We start from the raw sequence: 22,460 nt of genomic DNA, 5'->3' as shown, positions 1-22,460 counted from the left end.
GCAGACGACTTTGCCTACCAGCACCGAGCGGACCCAGAGCTAAGAAGCCTTCTTGAGTACATGGAAGGCAAGACTTTGTCCAGAGGGTGTTTAGGCACGAAATGCCGTTGCTTCTTGCGAAATTACAGCCTTGTGAAGAAGCGCTTTTCTCCAGGCCACGCAAACTACCTCCCCGTTATGCCCAGAGCACTCCACCCCTAATTCCTACGCGCCCTGCCCTACGATCAGAAAACCGGGCGCCTCGGACTTTCCCGTAGGCTAGAAAAGATACAACTATTATTGACCGAGCGTGACCGCCATTGACGCCTGATAAGTGATGACATGCTGTGACTGCCAGTGACACAAGACAGCACCGCTGAGCACAGCGAGACTACTACAGCCGATTGCGCCTCCTTGTCGACCGTTTTAGCAGATCAGGATGAACTCGTTGGGACCTTTTCTGACGTTAACATATGGAAATAAGTTGATTGTCCTTGCGACGGACTACCTTACTTACTTCGCTGAAAGGAAAGCTCTGCCGAAAGGCTGGGCTACCGAAGTGGCAAAATTCGTCGTCGAGAACATCCTGCTGCGAGAAATACCCCAGAAATACTCATCACCTGCAGAGGAACGGCCTTTAGTGGCGAACTCAACCAAACAATTTTGCTGTTTAGCCAGGAAAGCCACTGGAGTACAAGGGCTTATCACGCGCAGGCGAATGTTCTTACGGAGCGGCTGAACAAGACTTCCGCAAACATGCTTGCAATGTGCGTCGATATCGAGCACAAGACATGGGATGCCATCCTGCCGAACGTAACCTTTGCTTAAAACACGGCAATGCAAGAAACGGCTTAAAGGACGCTTTTCAAGCTGGTTTACAGAAAAAACCCAACTACCACTATCGACTCCGTGCTGTCACGTGTCACCGGCGAAGACAATGTAGACGTCGCCTTTTATGTCCAGCACGCTGAAAAAGTGCGACAGATTGGCCGCGTGCACTTCAAGAACCAGCAGGAGACCGACAGAGGGCACTAATATCTTCGCCGAAGCGTCGTAGAATGTCAGCCCAGCGACCGTGCTCAAGTACTCCGGACTCTGATACGCCGACGAGGACTTAGCGAGAAACTAATACAACGCTATTTCGCCCCTTACAAGATAATCCGACGCACAGACTTACTGGACTATGAGGTTGTGCGAGATGGCATTTCACCACCACAGCGGTTCCGAGCACGACGTGAAGTTGTCCACGTAGTGCGTCTTAAGAATTTCTACGCCCGCTGATCACCTTGAGGATTTTGTTTCTTAGTTGTTCTTTCGTTAATATGCATGGTTTTGTTGTCGTGTATGTTTGCAGCAACGGGCCGATGCTTTTTAAAAGCGGGGTAATGGCACGTATGCTTGTTTTTGTTTGCCCGGTGACCACTGTTCACCGGCTAACACATGTTACAAGTTATTGCTGAGCGGAAGGCGTGCCTGTATTATTTAGAACTTACGCGAATGTTATCGATCATTCTAAATGTTGTGTGCGTCCTCGTCGAACCTTGTCTTGTGAGATTGAACACGCGACACGAATTGTGCAGTACTTTCTGGAAACCACGAGGCGCCCAGCGAAAGGTCTAGGATCTTCGAAGAGTGATGCATAAAAGCCGGGGCGCTCGCCGACTGTGTTCGCCGCTCTCGTTGCGTTTCAAGTGTTACTTTCGTTTGTGGGCACATGTTCGCCCAATAATAACTTATATCAACAAAATTAAATTGCGGGGTTTCCCGTGCCAAAACCACGATCAGACTTTGAGGCACGCTGTGCTGGGGGGCTCCGGAAATTTGGACTCCCTGGGGGTCTTTAACATGCACCTAAACCTAAGTGCATGGGTGTTTTCGCGCCCTTCGAAATGCGACCTCGTGCTCAGCAGCCGAACTCCATTGCGACTAAGCAACAACGGCGTGTAAAGTTAGTTTTCTCATTCTCAGTTTGGGCTACTGCGTCCCACACATCACTTACTACCGTAAATGATGCGCTCCCCCATTCTGAATTCTATTTTGAAATATATGAAAAAAAATTGTTATCACAGGAAAACTTGTCCCCAATATATCTTGACAATATATGGATTGAAGATTTGATAGCCGTTTTATTTTTTTCAACTGCACCACACCACATGCAAGCGAGTAAACTTCTAAAAGTTGAGTTTTTTTTTATTGTCACAGAGACTTAATACATGGCTACCTAATAGAAACAACAGTTTAGGTGCTACTGTTTGATTCTGATTCGTGTAATTTGCCCTTAAATGTGACAAAAGTGTAGGCCTTTCTTGTAGCTGTTAATCAAAAGTTGACCGAAACAAAAACCTGCAAATACATTATAAATGCCCAAAAACGCATTATTTGCAAAATGTTCCTTTGTGCGCCATGGTTACGGAAAGAACCCGTGAAAATCACGCTGACCTTGGAAAATTGTATTTAGACATCCCCCCCCCCCCAGCTTACGCTATAATAAATAAATGAAGCCCCATTGGGAAAAATTTAGTACATAGCTGTCGGCAACAAAAAGAAAAAAAAAGAAATATTCCTTTAGCAAGCTTTATTATACATTCTTCAGGTAGAGGTAAATATTAACTTTTACACGCCACATGGCAAATTCTGATCCTAAGTGCTGTATACCTCCACAACTCTGCGCCTAGAAATGCAAACCTTACTCACGCACATGGTACTCAAATGAAGGATCTTGTTGCTGTGTCCATGTTAATGGCCAGAAAATGCATTTCAGCAGCTCATCGTAAGGAGCTAATTTACTGGTCCTAATTCAAGCTAAATTATTTTTTTCACACGCGTGTTTTAGAAAATATTGTAATGTGGTAGTCACGGAAAAGAAAGCAAAATGGTAAATGACGAAACCAGCGTTTTAGTGGGTAAACTTGTGCCCACGAAAGCATGTTATACTTAAAGAACATCAATAGCGGCGAACACGATCGGCAGTCGTCGAAATCTGATGAGTGGGTCAAGCGCGTATGCTTTTCTACATCCGTCGTTGAATGTTCCAGAGTAATTGCTGGGACCCGCTTGGTTTCCACAAAGCTCTACACTACTTGAGTCGCGCATACATGCAATCAGATTACGCAAGGTTGGGTGAGAGACTGCGGATGGAACGATCGATAACATTCCACACGCTTGCGATGCTGCAAGCGCGTCCTGCGCTTTCCGATAACATTTATTAGGCGGTGAAGCGCAGTCGCCCGATATAGATAAACAAGTATACGTGTCGATACTTACTTCTTAAAAAAGCATCGAGCCGATGCTGCAAAGCAAACGAAAGTAATAAACAGAAACACCCGTAGCAAATAAACAAGAAAATAAGGAATTTCGTCAGCGTGCGTAAAAGGGCGTAAGACGCACCACGTGGGCCACTTCAGGTCATGCGCTGCGCCGCTGTGAATGTGAAATGCCGTCTGGCATGTCCTCATAGTCCAGTTCACCAATACGTCGGATGATCTTGTAGGTTCCGAAATAGCGTCTCAATAGTTTCTCACTGAGTCCTCGTTGGCGTGTCGGGGTCCAAACCCAAACACGGTAGCCGGGTTGGTACTCGACGTAGCGTCATCGGGGGATGTAGTGTCGGCGTTCGGGACAGTGCTAGTTCTCGATCTGTAGGTGGGTGAGCTGTCCGGCTTCTTCGGCGCGCTGGAAATAGGTGGTGACGTCAAGGTTCTCTTCGTCGGGGACGTGCGGCAGCATGGCGTCGATAGTCGTCGTCGGGTTCCTGTCGTAAGCCAGCTTGAACGGCATGATCTGTGTTGTTTCTTGCACCGCCGCGTTGTAAGCGAACGTTACGTACGGCAGGACGGCATCGCAGATATTGTCTTCGACATCGACGTACGTACATTGCAGGCAAGTCGATGAGGGTCTTATTGAGGCGCTCAGTAAAACGATTCATCTATAGGTGGTAGGTAGTTGTCATCCTGCGCCTTGTGTGACTGTACTGTAGAGTAGCATGGGTGAGCTCCGCTGTAAAGGCCGTTCCTCTGTCGATGAGAAGGAGTTCACGGGCGCCATGTCGCAGCTGGATGTTATCGACGAAGAATCTTGCATTTCGGCTGCACTACTCTTCGGCAGAGCTTTTGTCTAAGTCAAGCGGGTGAGGTAGTCCGTCGCCATGACGATCCACTTATTTCCGGTTGTGGACGTCGGAAAGCGAACCAACAAGTCCATACTGATCTGCTGAAATGGTGGCAAGGAGGCTTGACCGGCTGTAGTAATCTCGCATGCCTTGTCGGTGGTGTCTTGCGTCGCTGACAGTCTCCGCTTGTATTGATGTACCGGGCAACATCGGCGATCAACCGCGGCCAGTATAAACTTTCCTGTATCCTCAATAGCGTCCAGGAGAATCAGAGATGCCCACTGGTCGGCTCGTCATGCAGGGCGTGCGGTACCACTGGAGGCAGCGCTGATTGAAAAACAAGAAGGTAGTTGGCGCAGACTGGTGAGAAGTTCTTGTTTACCAGTAGGTTATTTTGAAGCAAGAACGAAGGCAATCCTGTCTTAAATGTACGGGGCACAACATCGGCGTGCCCTTACAAATACTCGACGAGGCTTCTCAGCTCCGGTTCGGCTCGTTGCTTCTCAGCAAAGTCTTCCACACTTATTATTCCGAGGAAGGCGTCATGATCCTTGTCACTAGCGGTGGTGGGTCAATGGGTGCCGTAATAGGCAATCGGCATTACAGTATTTTCGTTCGAACTTGTAGGTTAGAGCGATGTCATATTCTTGCAGTCTGAGGCTCCACAGCGCCAGCCGTCCTCAAGGATCTTTTAAATTTGCTTACGAACACAACGCGTGAAGGTCGCTGACTACAGCCCTCTAGGTAAGGGCGAAATTTTGCTGGAGCCCAAAGGATGGCGAGGAATTCCTTCACTGTCGTAGAAATATTGCCTTCTGCATGTGACAGTGGCCGGCTAGCGTAAGCTATTACCCGTTCAAGCCGGTTTTTCGTCTGGACTGGAACTACACCGAGGCCAAGGCTACTAGCGTCAGTATGGATTTCTGTATCTGCGTGCTCTCCGAAGGGCGCAAGTACCTATGGTGACTGCATGCGTCGTTTGATTTATTCAAATGCGTCGGTCTGCGGCGTTTCGCCACTTGAACTCGACATCACATTTGGTTATATGTGTCAATGACTCAGTGATGTGTGAAAAGTTCTTGACAAAGTGTCTGGGGTAGGCACACATGCCAAGGAATCTGCGCACTGCCTTCTTGTCGATGGGCTGCTAGAACTTTGCGATGGCGGCTGTCTTCTGTAAGTTGTAGCGGACCCCAGATTTGCTGATGACATGGCCTAGGAACAGAAGCTCATCGTAAGCGAAGCGGCACTTTTCCGGTTTCAGAATGAGCCCTGATCACTTGATGGCCTCTAATACTGTCGCAAGCGGCCTAAGGTGATCGTCAAAATTTCCGGAGAAGACAACAACGCCATCCAAGTAAACAAGACTCGTGTGCCACTTCAATTCTGCAAACACCGTGTCGATGACGCGCTGATACGTTGCAGGCGCCGAGAACCGTCCGAATGGCATTACCTTGAACTCGTAGAGGCTGTCTGGCGTGATGAAGCCGCCCCTTTCGCGATCTCTCTCGTCGACTTCTAATTTCCAGTAGCCAGACTGTGATCCATCGACGAGAAATATTTAGCGTTGCGGAGCCAATGCAATCCGTCGTCTATCCTTGGGAGGGTGCATACGTCTTTCTTAGTAATCGTGTTGAGTCAATGATAATCAACGCAAAAACGTAGGCTTCCGTCCTTTTTCTTCATAAGACAACAGGAGATGCCCACGGGCTTTTAGACGGCTGGGTGATGTCATCGCGCAGCATTTCCTTGACTTGTGGCCTTATGTTATCGCGTCGAAAATCGGTAAGGGCTCAAGCGGAGTTGTCAAGCACATCGGTGAATATGCGATGTTTTGCGATTGGTATTTGTAGAATCCTCCCTGACGTCGAAAAGCAGCCTTTGTATCATCGTAGCAGACGTCTGAGCTGTTGCTGCTTAATCACGGGGAGACAGATTTATGTCGAAGTCTGGTTCGGGATCTATGGTCATCGGGGTAGATGCGGCGGAATCCGAAAGGACAAATGCATTGCTGGTTTCCAGAATTTCCTCGATGAGTGCGATCATCGTGTCCTTGTGGATGTGCTTGAACTTCTGGCTGAAGTTTGTCACCCAGACTTTCGTTTCTCCTCCGTGCAGTCGAGCTATCCCTCTTGCGACACAAATTTCATAGTCGAGTATTAGACGTTGCTCATGGTTTTCGTGCCGACTGCACTGGCAATGCTGGAGCGGGGCGGGATGCAGACTTCATCTTCGAGCACACTCAAGGCATGCTGACTACGACAGCTTACCAGCAGTATCGCTTGATCTTCGAACATCGTTATCGACTTCGACTTCAGGTCGATCATTGCACCATGTTGGTTGAGGAAGTCCATGCCGAGCGTGACTTCTCGTGAACACTGTTGCAGGATAAAGAAGGTTGAAGGGTAGGTCCGATCTTGAACTAGCTCAAGATTCCGCAAGACTCCCGACTAGAATGTTGCGATGCTGATTCCAGTCGTCACTATTATTAGGTGTCCTCCAGCGGTCAGAATTTGAGGTCTTTCCCATGCTGTCTTAAACTTCTTCAACTGGGCAGCGATGGGTCCACTTATAACGGAGTAGTCGGCTCCTGTGTCCACTAAGGCGGTGGCTACGTGGCCGTCGAGAAGCACGTCGAGATCGCTGATTCTTTGTCTTGCGTTGCAGTTAGGTCTTGGCGTCTGGTCATGGCTGCGCCGTGTTGAACTGAATCTGGAAAGTCGCGTCATCAAGTTGTCTTTCGTCGGTGTATTCCTGATTTTATGGCTTCGTCGAGGTGGAGGTGCCTCGTTGATGTATCGTCGACATAGTCTTTTCCGCATCTTTGTCAGCAGCGGAGGATCTTCGTCAATTCGACGAACAGCAACCGACCTGGATCGGTGGCTGCCTTTAGTTATCCGGATATGGGCTGACGGACCGGCCCCGGGCTGGGCCAGTGTATGGAGGGCGCTGCGGCGGCATGTCGCGGCCTAGTGACGGCGAACTCGAGGGCTGCGCTGTGTGGCAGTACGATAGTTGGCGATGTCACGAGGGCGTTCACCTTGCTGTGGGCGCGGTGCGTTGATGGCAAACCCTTGCAGTCCTATCTAGCGGTAAGGGCATCCGCAGTAGATGTGCCCAGCTTCTCCTCAGTCATGGCAAAGCAGACGGTGGTCGTGAGCGCGCCAAACGTCAGTATTCCTTGGAATGCTGCGTGGGGCGATGGGTTGGCGTGCTGGCGGCAGGGGTGGTGGTGGACGACGGAACTGTGTCGTCACTGGGCCCTGCCGTGGACGCGGAGGGGGAACGTGACGGGAGCTACAGCGCCGTACGTCATCGCTTGCGGCTGAGGCTGTGGCGATTCAGGGGCTACTCGGAGTTGTTTTTGGAGCTGCTCACCTACGACTTCGGCAGTCGAAGCCACTTCAGGCTGTGATGAAGGGAGCGGCTTCTGTAGCTCCTCCCGCACGACCGCTTGGATATGCTCGCACAGATCGCTGGTGGCCAGTGACTGAACTCCGGCGCAGTTTGTTGAGTTCATGCGGCGGTTAAATTGTAGGTTTTGCATTTACAGTATGTTATCGATGCTGGTGGCCTCGCGAAGGAACTCGTGGACGGACTTCGGTGGGCTTCGTATCGTTCAGTGGAAAAATTCCTTCACACCACGCATGATTAGGCGGACTTTGTTCTGGGACATTTCTGGTTCGGCATGGCGTAACAGGCGGCTGAATTCTTCTGTAATGTTTGCAACATTCTCGTTTGGTATCTACACTCAGGCTTGTAGCATGGCTTCGGCCCTTTGCTTCCGCATGACGCTTGTAAAGGCCCGCAGGAAGCCTCTACTGAATAGCTCCCATGTTTTTAAGGCCGGCTCCCGGTTCTCAAACCACGTTCTGGCGGTGTCTTCTAAAGCAAAGTATACAGCCCGCAGCTTGTCGCTGGAGTCCCATTTTTTGAAAGCCCCGATTCGTTCGTAGGTGTCCAGCCAGGATTCCGGGCCTTCAGTCACTGATCCATGGAAGGTTGGCGGGTCCCGAGGTTGTTGCAGGAGAATGGAGGACGCTTGGGCAGCCATTGCGGTCGTGTTGGCCACGATCTTCTTGGTCGTTTCAGGTTGAAGTCCATGATCCGGGGCAGCTGTTGCAGTCAGCGGCTTGCTCAATGATCCGAGAGGACGTTGGTTTTGTCTTTGCGGTCCGGGCTAGGCAAAGGCTTGTCGAGGGCGTCCGACACATGAACGAACGAGCACCTCCGCCAGATGTCGGGTGGTAGTGACAGTGAAGAAAGCGATACGGCGAATGGAGAAACTAGCATTTCATTGGGCGAACTTGTGCGCACAAGAGCAAGTTACACTAAAAGGACAATCAACAGCGGCAAAGACGATCGGCGGTTGTCGAAATCTGATCAGCGGGTCAAGCGCGTCGGCTTTTATACATCAATTCTCGCGAGAGTAATCGCTGGAGCCGGCGTGTCTTCCACAAAGTTCGACACTATTCGCGTTGTGCATACATGCAATCAGACTATACAGTTTCGGTGACAGACAGTCGATGGAACCATCGATAAGATTCCAGAAACTTCCGATGCATGCAGGTGCGTCCTGTGCTGTGCGATAACATTTGTTAGGCGGTGAAACGTGGTCGCCCGATAAAGATCAACATGTACACGTGTGCAACGTGTACTTGTTAAAATCATCAAAAATGGAGAAAATGCCTCACGTCAGTGATTTCCTCGATATAGGGTGCACTTGAAGCGAACGTGCCCGTGAATGCACACTTTCTTGTTTATGCGCACCCGAGGGCGAGCGTGAACAATCCGTCCGAAGAAGAGTATTTCCTCGAGACGGCCCAATTGTGCTGTTCGGTGATGCGGTATTAGTTTTCTGTGTTAAATTGACCAGAACTCATTAGGTTTCAGAAATTTGCAACTTCACCTTCTTGCGTGCCTGCAACCAGCTTTCAATACCTCGGATGAATAGCGTCACGCTGTAGCGTTTGGATCAGCAATCCGTTTTTCGATTGAAAGTGTTGTTTATTATAATTTGGATATTTACTTGTCTAACTACAGCACTAGCGATGTAAAAATTTATGCCTCTATGATTAAAATATCCCCCTAAGAAACACTTACCTATATAATGTCTTCAATTTTAAGTGATCTTGTGCGCCCTTTCTTCAACACGCTCCAATCCAAGATTTTGCTGGGAAAGGAAACGGTAAGGGAAACATCAGTATTCTGCTGCTTCATAAGCGTTTTTACCAAATATTTCGGCGTCACAAGTTCAATTCCTTCCTTTGAGTTCCATTTGTGCCAATCTTGTTCACATTTACCTCCAACAGTCACGCGGCGAAGGCCGACATATACTAAAATATTGTTACGAGAAGGAAGGATTAACAACTGGAGACTATTTATAAAGTATACTAAAAAGGATATTGCAGCACTGGCCAGTTGAGACAACCACTATAGAGCCCGGGAGCGTTCGACGTCTTCGTCGGGGCGCTCGCCTGCATTGGCCAAAAGAAACAAGCAACGTACGTCTCTCATTATGTTCGCCAGCGCGAGCATCATGAACGTGCGCATAAATATCGGTGATAACAGGATAATGAAATGGTTTGTGGTGTGGGACATACGCAACATCAGTGAAGTTCGGGGCAGATTAGGCACTGGTGCTGACTGGGGCGATTTCGTAGGTAACTAGAGTCACGGACGCAGCGCTTTATATGGACCTGTGTACCGAGAAAGGAGTTCTTCTGAGAGGCCAGCGTGACGAGAAGGGGACCACAGGAGTGCCAGAGATCCAGGCGAAAAGTGGACGTCTCTGTGTTGGCGATCGTACAAACGGTGTTGCTTGTGTGGCGAGGTCAGGAGGAGATCGCGGGCGATTTCGCGTACTTGGGCTTCCCTGGTGATGGCGTCAAGTGCATACTCGCTGGTCTCTGCAGCGGTGGATGGACGGGATGCGTCCAGTGGCAATCTGAGTTCCTGGCCGAACAAGACAAAGAACGGGCAATAAGCGGCAGTGTCGAGACGCGATAGGTGATTTTTCTTCTTGGGTTTGTTTGCGGAGATTGGCACTACATTGGCTTATTTTATTCTTTTCCTCTACTTTTCGTGTATTGTGTTCTTATCGTTGTGTCATAAATCATAGGGCACAGCGATGTTTACACTTATGTGTATAGCGTAAAGTGATATATTAGCATATCTTTCGAAAGATTGGGCGAGACATAAAAATTGTTAGAAAATAGTACGTCCTTTGCAAATTAGGATCCATCTTTAAACCTTGCTGCAATACTAAGATGTTCACATTTTGCCGTATAAACATGTGAAGAGCACTAGTCGTTCCAAACGTATTTGCGGGCATAGGCCCCGCGTCGTTCCAAAAATACACATTATAAATCAGGAGCCTGATATTAGTCTATTTATGCCCAGCTCAATATTAGTGAAATGAAATTCACTTACTGTCCTCCTGAGAAGCCTATAAATATTTAGAAATAGGGAATATTTCTTCCGGGAACGTCGTTTGAAGCTTCGCACCGCCATTCAGGAAAAATTCTTGGTACCCCAATGTTCACGCGTTTCAAGCATAAGGGGGCCACGAAAATGTGTTGTGTAGTTAGGATATTTACAAAGAAAATAACGGAAAGTTTAGTGGTATTAGAATAACTGCTAGGCGTTTGCTACGTTATCCAGTTCATTACCCGCTGTGGTGATAGCTAACATATAAACAACATTCTGTTGCTTGCTGGCTAAATATTTAGGCATTTTTACAGCTTTGTTGTGTTTTCTGGTGATTTTCTTTTGCGGGTACATGTTTATTGGGATTATATCAAGGAGGAAAATGCTAGAAGACTTGCCATGCAAGAGGAAATAGTTGAGTTCATTTCAATGTGCCAGTATTCCCAATAGACCACACACCAACTTTCCCATCCATCATTTTCTTTGGAGCGCATTTTTGTCTGCAGTTTGTGCAGCGTGTATGCGATTTCAGAATCATGGGTATTTGGTGAAAAGAGAGTACGAAATACGCGCATACGCACACAGGCGGTGCTAAACATAAACTAGCGCCAAACCTGACTACTTACATATCAAAATGACTTCGTTGAACTGATTACGCGAAGCTGATGCATTGCGTAAAGAGGTAGCGCTTAATATGAACGCCTTCGGTTCCCTATTTTTACGTTACTTTTACAATAAATTTTAGCCCCATTCCATAATTTCTACTGCTGTCGCTTTCTGTTACGTTAATTTGGACTTCTTTAGTGGGTTGCCAGCGACCTCTGAACCTTCAATAGCCTTTTTTCAGTTTACCACCGAAAGACTCCCAGGCTCTAGATGTCACTGGCGTAATAAAATTGTGCTGTACTTGTCATCCATGCACTTTGACATTTATCTCTTGGTTTACAAGATGCAGTAGGCACATGAGTTACGTGGCACAGGTAGGAATGCTTTATCACTGTTTACATCCTTCACATTGACCTCCTGTATCTTCACTATTATGCATGCCGAAACTACGCTATTGAGTTGCTGCATGAAATAAAGTTTGATACCTTTACCTGCAATAAAATATCGTTAAGCTGATAATGAAAATTATGGTTAAAAATATATAAAACAATCACGCAATCATCTTTTCAAAGAATAAAAATATTTTTTTCCTTAGTTCCACCGAACTACGAACTTCTTCTGAAAGGAAAATACCTTCGCGATCCTCCAGAAGAATGCCTAACGAACTATCGAGCTATTGCAAGAAAAGGAAGAGAGAGATACTTCAACAATGATATCGAAATATATGGCGTGGCTGTCTACACAAGAGACTGCGAGAAGTACTACCGCAGGAAGAAATAAAATATTATTGTTCATTGGAAAAATGGGTCGGTTTTCTTTTTGTCCATTGTCTATTTTGGGAAATCGCATTGGGAATGGCACGCCCAGCTGGTTTATGTTACTGGGCGCTACCTCCTGGGCGGTCGGTTCTGGCTTGTTAATCCAAGCCAGCACTCTGATGTCAAGGTCTCGCTACCACTGTCTGCATCACAGCGCTGGAAGCCAGTACTGGACGAAGCTTGCTTCAGCAGCTGGCAACCCGGTCGTGCGACAACTACCCTTAATGCGGCGTGCGAAAGCCGTGAAAGCCAGCCATCGACAGCGCATCTTGGGCATGACATCGCATCGGTAATGTCATGCTCACGCTGGTTCATGTTACAGTGTGCTACAACCTGGGCGGTCTGTTCTTGTCTGGTTCTTCCAAGCCAGCACTCTGATGTCAAGTTATCGCTACCACTGTCTGCACCACAGCGCTGGAAGGCGGTTCTCGACGAAGCTTGCTTCAGCAGCTAGCAATCCGGTCGTGCGGCAACTACACTTAACACGGCGTGTGAAAGCCATAAAAGACAGCCATCGACAGCACACGTTGGGCACGACATCGCATCGGGAATGTCATGCTCCCGCTGGTTCATAATACAGGGCGCTACAACCTGGGCAGTCTGTTCTTGTCTTCTTCTTCCAAGCCAGCAGGCTGGTGTTGTACCTGTGTTGCGCTAGCTGATTCGACCATGCGCCTGGAAATCCGCTAATTTCATCACAACACCCAAATTTTCGCCGTCTCCATCGCAGTTACCTTCTAGTGGAACCAATTCTCTGACTATAAGTGTCCAGCGATTAGCCTCCCTACGCATTAAATTGCCCGCCCAAGTTCATATTGTTCTCCTGTAGTGCACTAGAATGTCCCATATCCGAGTTTGCTTTTTGATGCAAACCGCTTTCTCTATGTATCTGAACGTTACACCTAACATTTTTGGTTCCATTGCTCTTTGCGCAGTTCTCAACTTCTTTTCAGTTTCCTCGTAAACCTCCAAGTTTCTGCTCTACGTATAAGCACCGGTAAAATGCAATGATTGTGCACTGTTTTTTCAAGGACACGGCTATGCCCCCAGTCAGAATATTGTAGTTACTGTCCCATGCTAGCCAACCCATTTTTGATTCTTCTGTAAGTTTCCTTCTCCTGATCAGGGTCCTCTATACGTAATTGACCTAGACAAACATACTCCTTGTATACTCACTAGGTACAATTCGTAGATAGAAATATGTGCCGTACAGTGAGATATCGAAAATCATTCGCCGTAATTGTGTTAATTATTAAATATGCATTTTGATTACTCCTAGAAACATTTGCCTTATCATCGGCAATCATCGTGCTCCTCAGAACAGCGGATGTTTCTGATAAGCAGCAAGCTACAAAATGCTGCTTATTACCATGAATTCCACATTAAGTTGGATCAATAAATTAACATTCGCTCATAGCGTGGCACGCGAGCGCTTTGCGATCCGAAGAGATAGTGCGCATATAACTGTTTTCGTTGCGCAATTTCTGAAGGGACGTGCTTAGCAGAGCATTACCAAATTCTTTGCTTGCACCCTGCTAGCATTGTTGCACTCGTTTGTTGCACTTGTTGTACCCGTGAACAATACAACTAGTACAGGCGTATTCGTAAAAAAAATAAGAAAAAAGAGCGAAAATACACGGCAATATTCTCAGTAACGCATGGCATAACTTTTGTTGCATTCACTTTTCGTAGTGATTTTTATATTCCTTATGACCTGGTATTGTTCCCACTCTCATGCACATTTTTTTCGCAGTCTCGATTAATATTTATTGAAACAATTATTTATTTAATTACAGCATTTCCCACCTTCGACCTTCTTCCAAAAAACTCCAAGATATATGAAGGGCCCAGCAAGGAGTGTCAAAACAAGTTCCATAAAATAAAACAAACTCCTCCTCAATACAGCAACAGCCGAAAAAGCAGAAATGTGTATCAGAAAAAAATGTCCGTCATTATACAACAGCGCAGCCAATGTTGCCTAACCAGACAAGGCAAAGGATAGCCTACTCCACTGAAAGAATATTTGCACAAAACATTCTCATTTCTTTCTCGCAGTATACTAACTAACCTCTGCGGCTATTTTCGAAGGGTTTGCTTGACAAATAAAATAAACGGCATCTGTCCTTTTGTTCTCAAAACGCGTCTCTCTTGACCAGCACAGTAACTTGTACTTAACACCTAAAATGTTACTTTAATGCGACTGCATTATATGCTCCATCACGAGAAAATCCGGCGTTCTCGTCGGCAGCGTGAGCGAAAGATGGTACGAAAAACGGCCGACGACGCGACGAGCAAAAACACGTCAAGAATGCTCGGATTGACGTCATATTTGGAAGCAAAGTCAATTAATGGAATTCAAAAGCCATTTCTTACATTTGGTTCTGGGTGGGAATCGAACCCACGCTACCGTGGTGCGTGACGAGCACCCTTGCCTGGCGCCACGGTGGCTACACTGTTACGTCTGGCTAAAATTATGCTTAGTCCATCCGTCATTGCACACTTCCCCTCACTGCCTTCCTCGTGTCACTTGCATTCGGATTTCGTTCGTGCTGTGTCTACTGTGGTGCACTCTCGACGCCAAATCATGAGTGTATGAAAGGAAGTGTGCCTAGTGCGTACGTTATTGCATACGTCACGTCGTTGCTCCAGCGCGTGACTTGCTCTTCGGATCTTTTTATGAATGTGCTGCCTGAGAAGTGACAATTGATGGGATCTTAATACTAATAGCGAATAATGGAATAGTTTCCTCGTTTAAATCGCGCTATTTCCCATTTCTTGTCCTTTGATGATTTGATTGATTATTGTATCCAGGCTTTTCACACTGCTTCGATAGTTTTTTTGCTTATCGCTTGAAATTATGTGTTGTGCCGTGCGTACTTAAATATCTCACTCGCTCTAACTTTACTGCTCACCGCTTCTAGCTGTTATCCTCCTTAATCTCCTTCTATACGCTTGTAGATACTTTGATTCGCGTTCTAGAATACTCAAAATATTACATAAAGAAAACTAACAACCTGCCGCTCAGGCTTAGTTGTTTTCCCGTTGCGCTGCTAAAGACCAGGGTTAACTTCCCGTTTGCTGCACCCGCATTTATAAAGGTACAAAGTACAAAAGCGCCCGTGTACTTATATACAAATGCGCGTTAAAAATCACCAGGTGGTACCAATTATACGGAAACCCCCACTCTCACGTACCTCATAATCAGTTCATACTTTTCGCACTGCCAGTCCAAGAATTTGATATTTCTTTAACTGAAATTGATATATGCTCAGACCCAGGTTAGGCTGATTCTTAGTTCCTGCGCGGAGCCTCTTAGCGCCCACCCGATCGGAAGTTGGACGTTTCTCAAGGTATCATCCTCGTACCCCCAGCCATCCGACACCCATCTGAGTGCGGTGTTTCCTTCCTTTGCCTATTTGTCCAAGAAATGCCCTTTGGCGCAGCACTTTTTTTGTCCGATTCTTGAAGTTTGGCTACCTGGGGACGGTATTCAGACTTCCGTCGGGTCGTTTGTTGTGCAAGTCTGGCTGATGCTTTGCAGGTCAGTGTTCGGTGTCCCGCGGTGAAGTACTCAAGTCACAAAAGCCTTATATTATCCGCTTAGGAAAACGCCAGTTTGCTTAGATATTGTTTTCAACACAATCTCTTTGAAAATCTCACTATTCTGTCACACGTATTATGAAGCTGAACCTATTTCATCGTCGTGTTATAATAACGTAACAATAATATCGCAGAATATTAACCATTGCCTTCAACCAAACAGTGATGTTTGTAGAACATGTGTTAGTCCTAAATTTATCACTATGCATTTCACGTATCTGTTAGCTTGCAACTCTGAACACGTTAAGCCAGCAGTAGCAACACGAACACAATGTGTTGCTACTCTGACTTCAGTAGATTTGAATAGGTTTATACGTTTATTTTCTAGCTTCCGCCTTACGAAGGGCTGAATTATATATGTGCATTGGCGCTCCTAACGACGATTCCATAATTTACACATAGGATTATGTGACATATGAACTGTTTGTAAAGAATTATATCGTTGACAGAAGGCCACTGTCCGACTGCCGAAAGAGGTTTGCAGAATGTGCGAGAGGCAAAAATAAACGAGTTTATTAAAATTATTGGGAAAAAAATGTCAGCGCAAGATATTTAAAAAAGATGATAGCATATTCAATTGAACACTTCTACATCGCAATATCACCTTGTATTGTAGGGCCTCTGACACCACCAATAAAGACTAAATGGCATACCACAAGGCATGGTGTACGAATTTCAATACAAAGCTGTGTTATTGCGAGATCAATACGTACTGCAGAAGCAAAGCTTCGCGATCATAATGACCAGAGTGGTCCACATAAAGTGCGAGCGTGCTAAGAATAAGTGGCCTGCTCACCCCATGGTGTGGATGCAAGTGCAAGCGCGCGAGGTGAGCCAAAAAGGCTTGTGACTTATGTGTGCCTTCGTCCAACACGCCTAATTTAAGTTAAACTGGTTGAGCGCAGGAGGAGCGTATAGAGCCGCCTCTCCTCGTTGCGGCTACGCTGCGGATGAGTCTCAGCGAGCAACAGTACTTACGTGGCCTGCGCCACGTTAAGTGAGCTGCAGCAAGTGCCGTTCACTCGCAACGGCCCGCACTCTGCATCAAGCCGACGTTGTGACCAAGAATGCTCGCGGTGATCAAGCGAAATTTGCTGATGTTCGTCTGTGCCATGGTTGCAGCATGCTTCCTTATTTAGGGGAAAGCCTTAAGTGGTTCATAGGTCGAAAAATGCGTTGCCCGACGTCATCGAAAAATTCGCTGTCCAGAGTTATGGCAGCGAAATCGATGGTGCCACCCGCGACTATTGGTGGGACTCGAACCCACCACATTGGTGGGAGCCGAACCCTCGACCTTCGGCGGGACTAAAATGCAATGGCTCCAAAACTGATGGTGTCACTATGCATGGTCAAACCGATGACCATTGGTGGGAGTCGAACCCACGACCATTGGCGTTAGTTAACACGAAATTAAGTAATGAAAGAATGATTCGTAATAGAAATAGGATTTATCGACGCATTCGAATGTGAATTTCAAGGAATGTAATGAATGTCAAGTGAGCGCGCCTGCTCTTGCTTACAGCCTCTTTTTAGTATATGATAAAGTGACTGTCAACTGTTGAGTCACAAGTGAATGTTTAATTTATGGAGCTCATACAACTACAAACCTTTCTTTGGGCAATTGTCTAAGGCTGTGCTATCGCTATAAATACTTCAAATCTTGGGTAAAACAAGGACAACTTTCCTTTTTACGGTGCCCGTCAAGCCAGAGCCATCCGTCACTTCATTGCTGAAACGTATCATTAAAAAAAACGAAATTTAGCGAATGCTGAAATGTTACCTGGGGTTAGTGACAAAATTATCTTCTGTATTTTTTGCTTCAGACACGGAACACTGAAAGCTTGTTGTCAGCATTATACACCTATTGTTTTTATGAGTACCTGACAAGTTTCATTTTAGTATTTGTTTTACTTTGACGAGTAATAGAAAAAAGCCTATGTATTCGCAGCATGAAAACTCTGCTACATTATCTGCAGAATAGCTAATAAGATAACAAGATCAATTTTATGTCTATCCATTGCACTCAATGGAAACTTAAGTGCTGGTCCATCGGATTAAACTATTTTTGAGGTAGTCAAGAAGGGCGGGTAAATTTCTTGCGTGCTCCTTTAATAATGCTCACTAAAAAAAGTTACTTTTTGTATGATTTCGTGTGAGTCGTTTGTCATGTAGTTCCCACGATATTGTATCATTTAGCTATTACTACGTAGATGCTTATAGCATTCTCATGCCATAGGAATGACATGGCCTGCGCGTTTGATAACAACAGTTAAGTGGAGTCATCGCACAGAGTTCACAGATCTTCTAACTCCCACCAATGGAGGAGGAATAAATTTTATTCGTAGAAATGAGTCGACTGCGCAACAGGAATCACAGCGGTGGAAACACAGGTAAAGAATCGAAGCGACTGTGATGAATGCAACTTCCACGCTTTTGCCGGCGAGCCAGCGCACAGCTGTAGATCCCACGCGTGGGATGTACAGCTGTGGATGTACATCCCACGATGAGTGGTAGTCATGTATCACTAATGCGGCACTGCGAGTTGTATTCACATTGTGCTAACACCAGTGCAGGGAGGGTGGCTGCGCTGCGCCTTTTGATGTGGTACTTCTACTTGCGTAATCGGCTTAAGTTAGTCATATTTTGTATCAGAACAAGAAAAAAGAAAGCTGTCGCTAGATTGCAAAGGATATCGTGAATGAATTAGCCATGAGCCTTAGAAATTACGTATAGTGAGAACTGGCTGAATAACTAAAGATATATATGCATGTCAGTTAGACTAAGCGCGACGAATAAGTCAAATTGACCAGAGACATTTCCAAGGGATCCACAGCGGTTTCAGAGATCAAAAATTCGCCACTTTCAATGGACGTCGCGTGTTTAAGCTCCTGTTTCGCGGCAAGAATAGGTAACATGGCAACTATGAAACCGCAAACAAAATACTGGCATATAGTTTGTCCCTACCTCGCTGCAGTTAATTCAGTCGCCATTTTCATCATTTGCGCGCTCCTGTCATTAGGTGCAAAGCACTATAGATCCATCATTACTTCTGTCATTCACAGCAGCTTCCATTCTTGCGGCTTATCTTCTGCTTTTATCTGTTCAACTCCTGACCTTATCTTCGTACTGACTCTAGATTTTTTCTGTGATCATGGCTGAGCCTGCTTCAACATTAGAGAGAACCATGTTCAGAATTTGGCTTGAACCACATTGTATGCTGATTCGAAAATTGCAAGTGATCACCGTTACACAGTGTGCGGGATTTTACTCACAAACTGCTACTCCAGTAGATGAATCCCACACTCTCGAGGCTCCTGCTACATGTTTTGCCTTCGAGTACTCCGGCCTTCACTTGTTATTTAACTTTTTTCTTCTTTTTCTGCGAGGCGTCATTGGGTTTGCGTTGCAGAACTACTGAAGTCACGATACAATTCTCCATGTGGTATGCGACATAATTTCTCCAATACATTGAAAATTCGTTGCCACTTGATTATTTTCAGCGTATGCAAAAACAATAAATTGCGCGCACAATTTCTCACATCGCACTCATATAACAAATAGGTACTTGAATTCCTTTTAGATTGGGTGACTTCTGGTACACATGCAATATGAGGTGAGGGTTTGCTAATGAGGCAGTAATTTGCCCGGACTGCCCTTCCATATGAATACTACGATTTATTTCCACACTTATGGCTCACTGTGGTGCCAACAAACTAATGGAGCACTTGGGTCGCAACACAGTTAGGTCTTCCGGCGCTCGCAAGCCTCTCGACAAGCCGCAACTGTGCCGAAGCGGTTGGCCCCTACCAGGCATCGGTGCATGAGCAGGGTTTCTGAGGTCGCTCTGATACAGTGTCCACGGCCGCTTCCCAAAATATCGGCGAAGTATGGAAAGCGCAGCTGTTCAGACGTGCAAATCTTCGCCTTAGGTTGCCGACACCTTCCGCTCCTCTCGCTGTCGTTGAATGCCCTAATTTTGTCAACTTTCGGAGATGACAGGCAGCGAACAACGCATGCAGACTGGCTAGCGAACACAGCCGTGCCGGACTCCTTGTCATCCGGGCAAAGACCACGTGGAAAATTCCACCGGACGCAGTTCTTGCCCGAGAACACCCACCATGAGTACAACACGTCCTGCCTGCGGACGCACGTAGGAACAGGTAAGGGAAATTGCAAAACATACGGTACCTGGTTAAAGTGATGCCAAGCCCTGCCTTTTTACTAGTAAATTGTTCTCAAGAAGCTTGACGGCACTGCAAAAACAGGTCAATTTTCAGCCTGTCTTGATAGGCTGGTTCCAAAGCTTAGACAAGATCGGTGTCGAACTTCGAGGCTCAATTTCTCATGTTAACGGTATCCGCATATTTGCTGACGTATCAAAATAAACTCTTGAGCCAAAATATAACTTGCAAGTCGCTGTTTCAAATACTAAACAAACAGCCTGCATCTCTATGTGCATACCTTATTGACAGGAAGAAAAAAATGCGCAGAACTTATCTACGGGGATCATCAAAGTATTTGAACAGCCGGAACGTGTCATGTATCAGGCGTGTACTCTTGGCAGGCGCGCCCCTTTCGCGCTTCCCCTTAGGTACGCTACTTCTTCTGGCGGTGCCACTGTGACGTTCGTGCACACCTAGTGGCACATAGACAGTGCCCAAGTTTGGTATTCAATGGGATCATTGAAGATACAGCTCGGTATAAGCCACATACACAATGGTTTATACCAAGTGGCGCCAGAGGCTCACACCCAATGCACACACACAGGTTGACGCCAAAGCGTGGCAAATAGTTGACATCATTGAAGAGTAGCACGCACCCAGTAGTCACTACCCATTGGCACATTCCCACGGGAACGGCCCACACTTTAAGCTGCACAACATTTAGGGTTGGCCAATATATTCAGAGCACACTATCTACGGGATGAGTCCACCTTTATGGTTGGATAGCTAGATAGATGGAAGGAAAACGGGATAGACAATGCCAAGAATGGTATTCCAATTAAAATCATGGTGGCCTGATATATTATAGCACTGTAGTTATGCATCATAGAACAATTTTCAGAAGGTCTGAAGAATCTGTAAAGGATCAAATGGTACGGTATTTCTTTTAGATCAAAAGAGCCGGCTTTATCATGGAGCATTTTTCATGCGCCTTCAATACCGAAGGCCGTGAGCTTAAATTTTTTTTCCGCCTATTGCTCTGTTTGAACCATTACAGAAAACAAAGCTTCCGGATAGCGTACTTTTGCTTTTACGCTTACAAACTATCATTTTGTACAAGATATTATCATGCAGCGGTTGGGCTCTTTTCGAAGGGCGTAGGCAATTTAAGCTAGTTTGTAGACACCAATAAAAGCTATGCTAGCTTCCCAAAGAAAAACAAGGTTCACCATAGAAAAGAGAAATCTAGAACTGGCTGCTGACTATTTCGGTACTCGGAACTAATGTTTTCTTATTCTTGAAATAAAAATAATATCACAATATTTTCCATCTTGCACACCTCGTATACATCGATAGAACGAAAACCGAACGAATGAATAACAGCTGCACGTTTCAATGGCGTAATCTGGCTGCCTACATCCACCAACCTGTCGCAGTCCGTGAACAATGTCTTTTCAAAGCACCGGTCAGCCATGGATCCGTGCAGGCGACCGCACGCGTTGTAGCACGCGTCGAAGCTGGCAAACCGATTAGGCGACCGGTTGCAGACGCGCACAGTGTCTGCCGTGGTGAGCAAGCAACGGCGCTCGCGGGCGCTGTAGTACGCCTCCTGGTGCACCACGGGGCAGTACGTGTAGAAGGAGCGACCGCACACGTGATTGGGCTGGATGCATAAGAATACAGTGGCAATTAATGTCCCGTATCAGAACTTGTTTCTTGTTGTTTTATGCTGCTCATGTTGTCAAAGGACGGAATACAGTTCAGTAAAAGCGGGGCAGTAAATAGCGTCATCGCTGCCGTGCGCTTCATGTTATTGCTTGTTCTTTACACTGTTACACGTACAGTAACACTGTAATGACCGGAGAAATCTTCGCGATGTTCTATATTGCGGAAAAGTACTTCGTTGAACACGAACCAAGTATGTGTACGCTGACAAAGCGGATATTTTCAGAAATTTTTTGTTACTGCGTCGTCTTTACGTGTTTTTTTTTGTTACAGCGATTGGTCGTTTTATTGTGCACTGGCTCATCGCAGGAGTCGCACAATGTGTGGCGAACAAATTACAAAATCAAAGAAACATTTATTGGGCCACGAGGATTCTAACTTCCAACCAATAGAGTGGCCATTCTTGATTCTACTTCTCATCCATCCTACCGATTCTGCAGCAGTGGTGAATACTAATCCTGGAGAGTGCAATCGTGTCTCACCATCCGCCATGATTTAAAAAAAAGGACAGCTATTTTGCGTGCCAAACCCAATATCGTATTATGAACCTTGACGCAGTGTGAGGATTCGGAATAACCGTGAGAACAGTGGGTTCCTTGACTTGCATCTAATTTTTTATTACACTACCGTTTTTTTGCATTTGGCCTTTAGTGAAATGCGGCTGCCCTGGTTGAACTCCAAGCCGCAAACTCCACCTCCGCTGTGCCACGTCATAGCCACCGGTAAACCGCGGTGGGTGAGTGTCCTTATTAGCTAACGTCAGCTGAGCATATGTGCACTGCACAGCGCTGGCATCCGCAACTTCTTTCTGTTTTAGCCCGTTACCTTTGTAGTTGCGAAACTGGTCCCAGAGCTGGCCTTTCTTCTAGATATAGTGAAAATGATGGAGTGCCTTTACTTCGTTTCTATTATTATGCGTCTTTTTTTCTAGTGATGTGTTCTGTTTTCGTCTATACTGGACGGCGACGACAGTCTCATTTTCCTCCAGGAGAAGTGTGTAGGGAAGCCGAATAGGAGTGTCCTAATGTACAT

The 22,460-nt window shown here is 46.3% G+C and overlaps 1 protein-coding gene across 1 annotated transcript in view; it reads left to right on the top strand.

Moving 5' to 3' along the window:
- LOC142588742 (uncharacterized) overlaps nucleotides 1–11,902 on the top strand; it is a 46,173-nt gene extending 34,271 nt beyond the window's left edge. Inside the window, exon 5 of the mRNA XM_075700560.1 lies at nucleotides 11,718–11,902. Coding sequence (XP_075556675.1) covers nucleotides 11,718–11,902 — 185 coding nt within the window. The remainder of the gene's footprint in view (nucleotides 1–11,717) is intronic.
- Nucleotides 11,903–22,460: the final 10,558 nt, after the last annotated feature.

This window comes from Dermacentor variabilis, chromosome 7 (assembly GCF_050947875.1).
Source record: "Dermacentor variabilis isolate Ectoservices chromosome 7, ASM5094787v1, whole genome shotgun sequence".
Lineage (NCBI taxonomy): Eukaryota > Metazoa > Arthropoda > Arachnida > Ixodida > Ixodidae > Dermacentor > Dermacentor variabilis.
The sequence above is the reverse complement of the archived record's forward strand: the minus strand, read 5'-3'. Positions and strand labels throughout refer to the sequence as shown.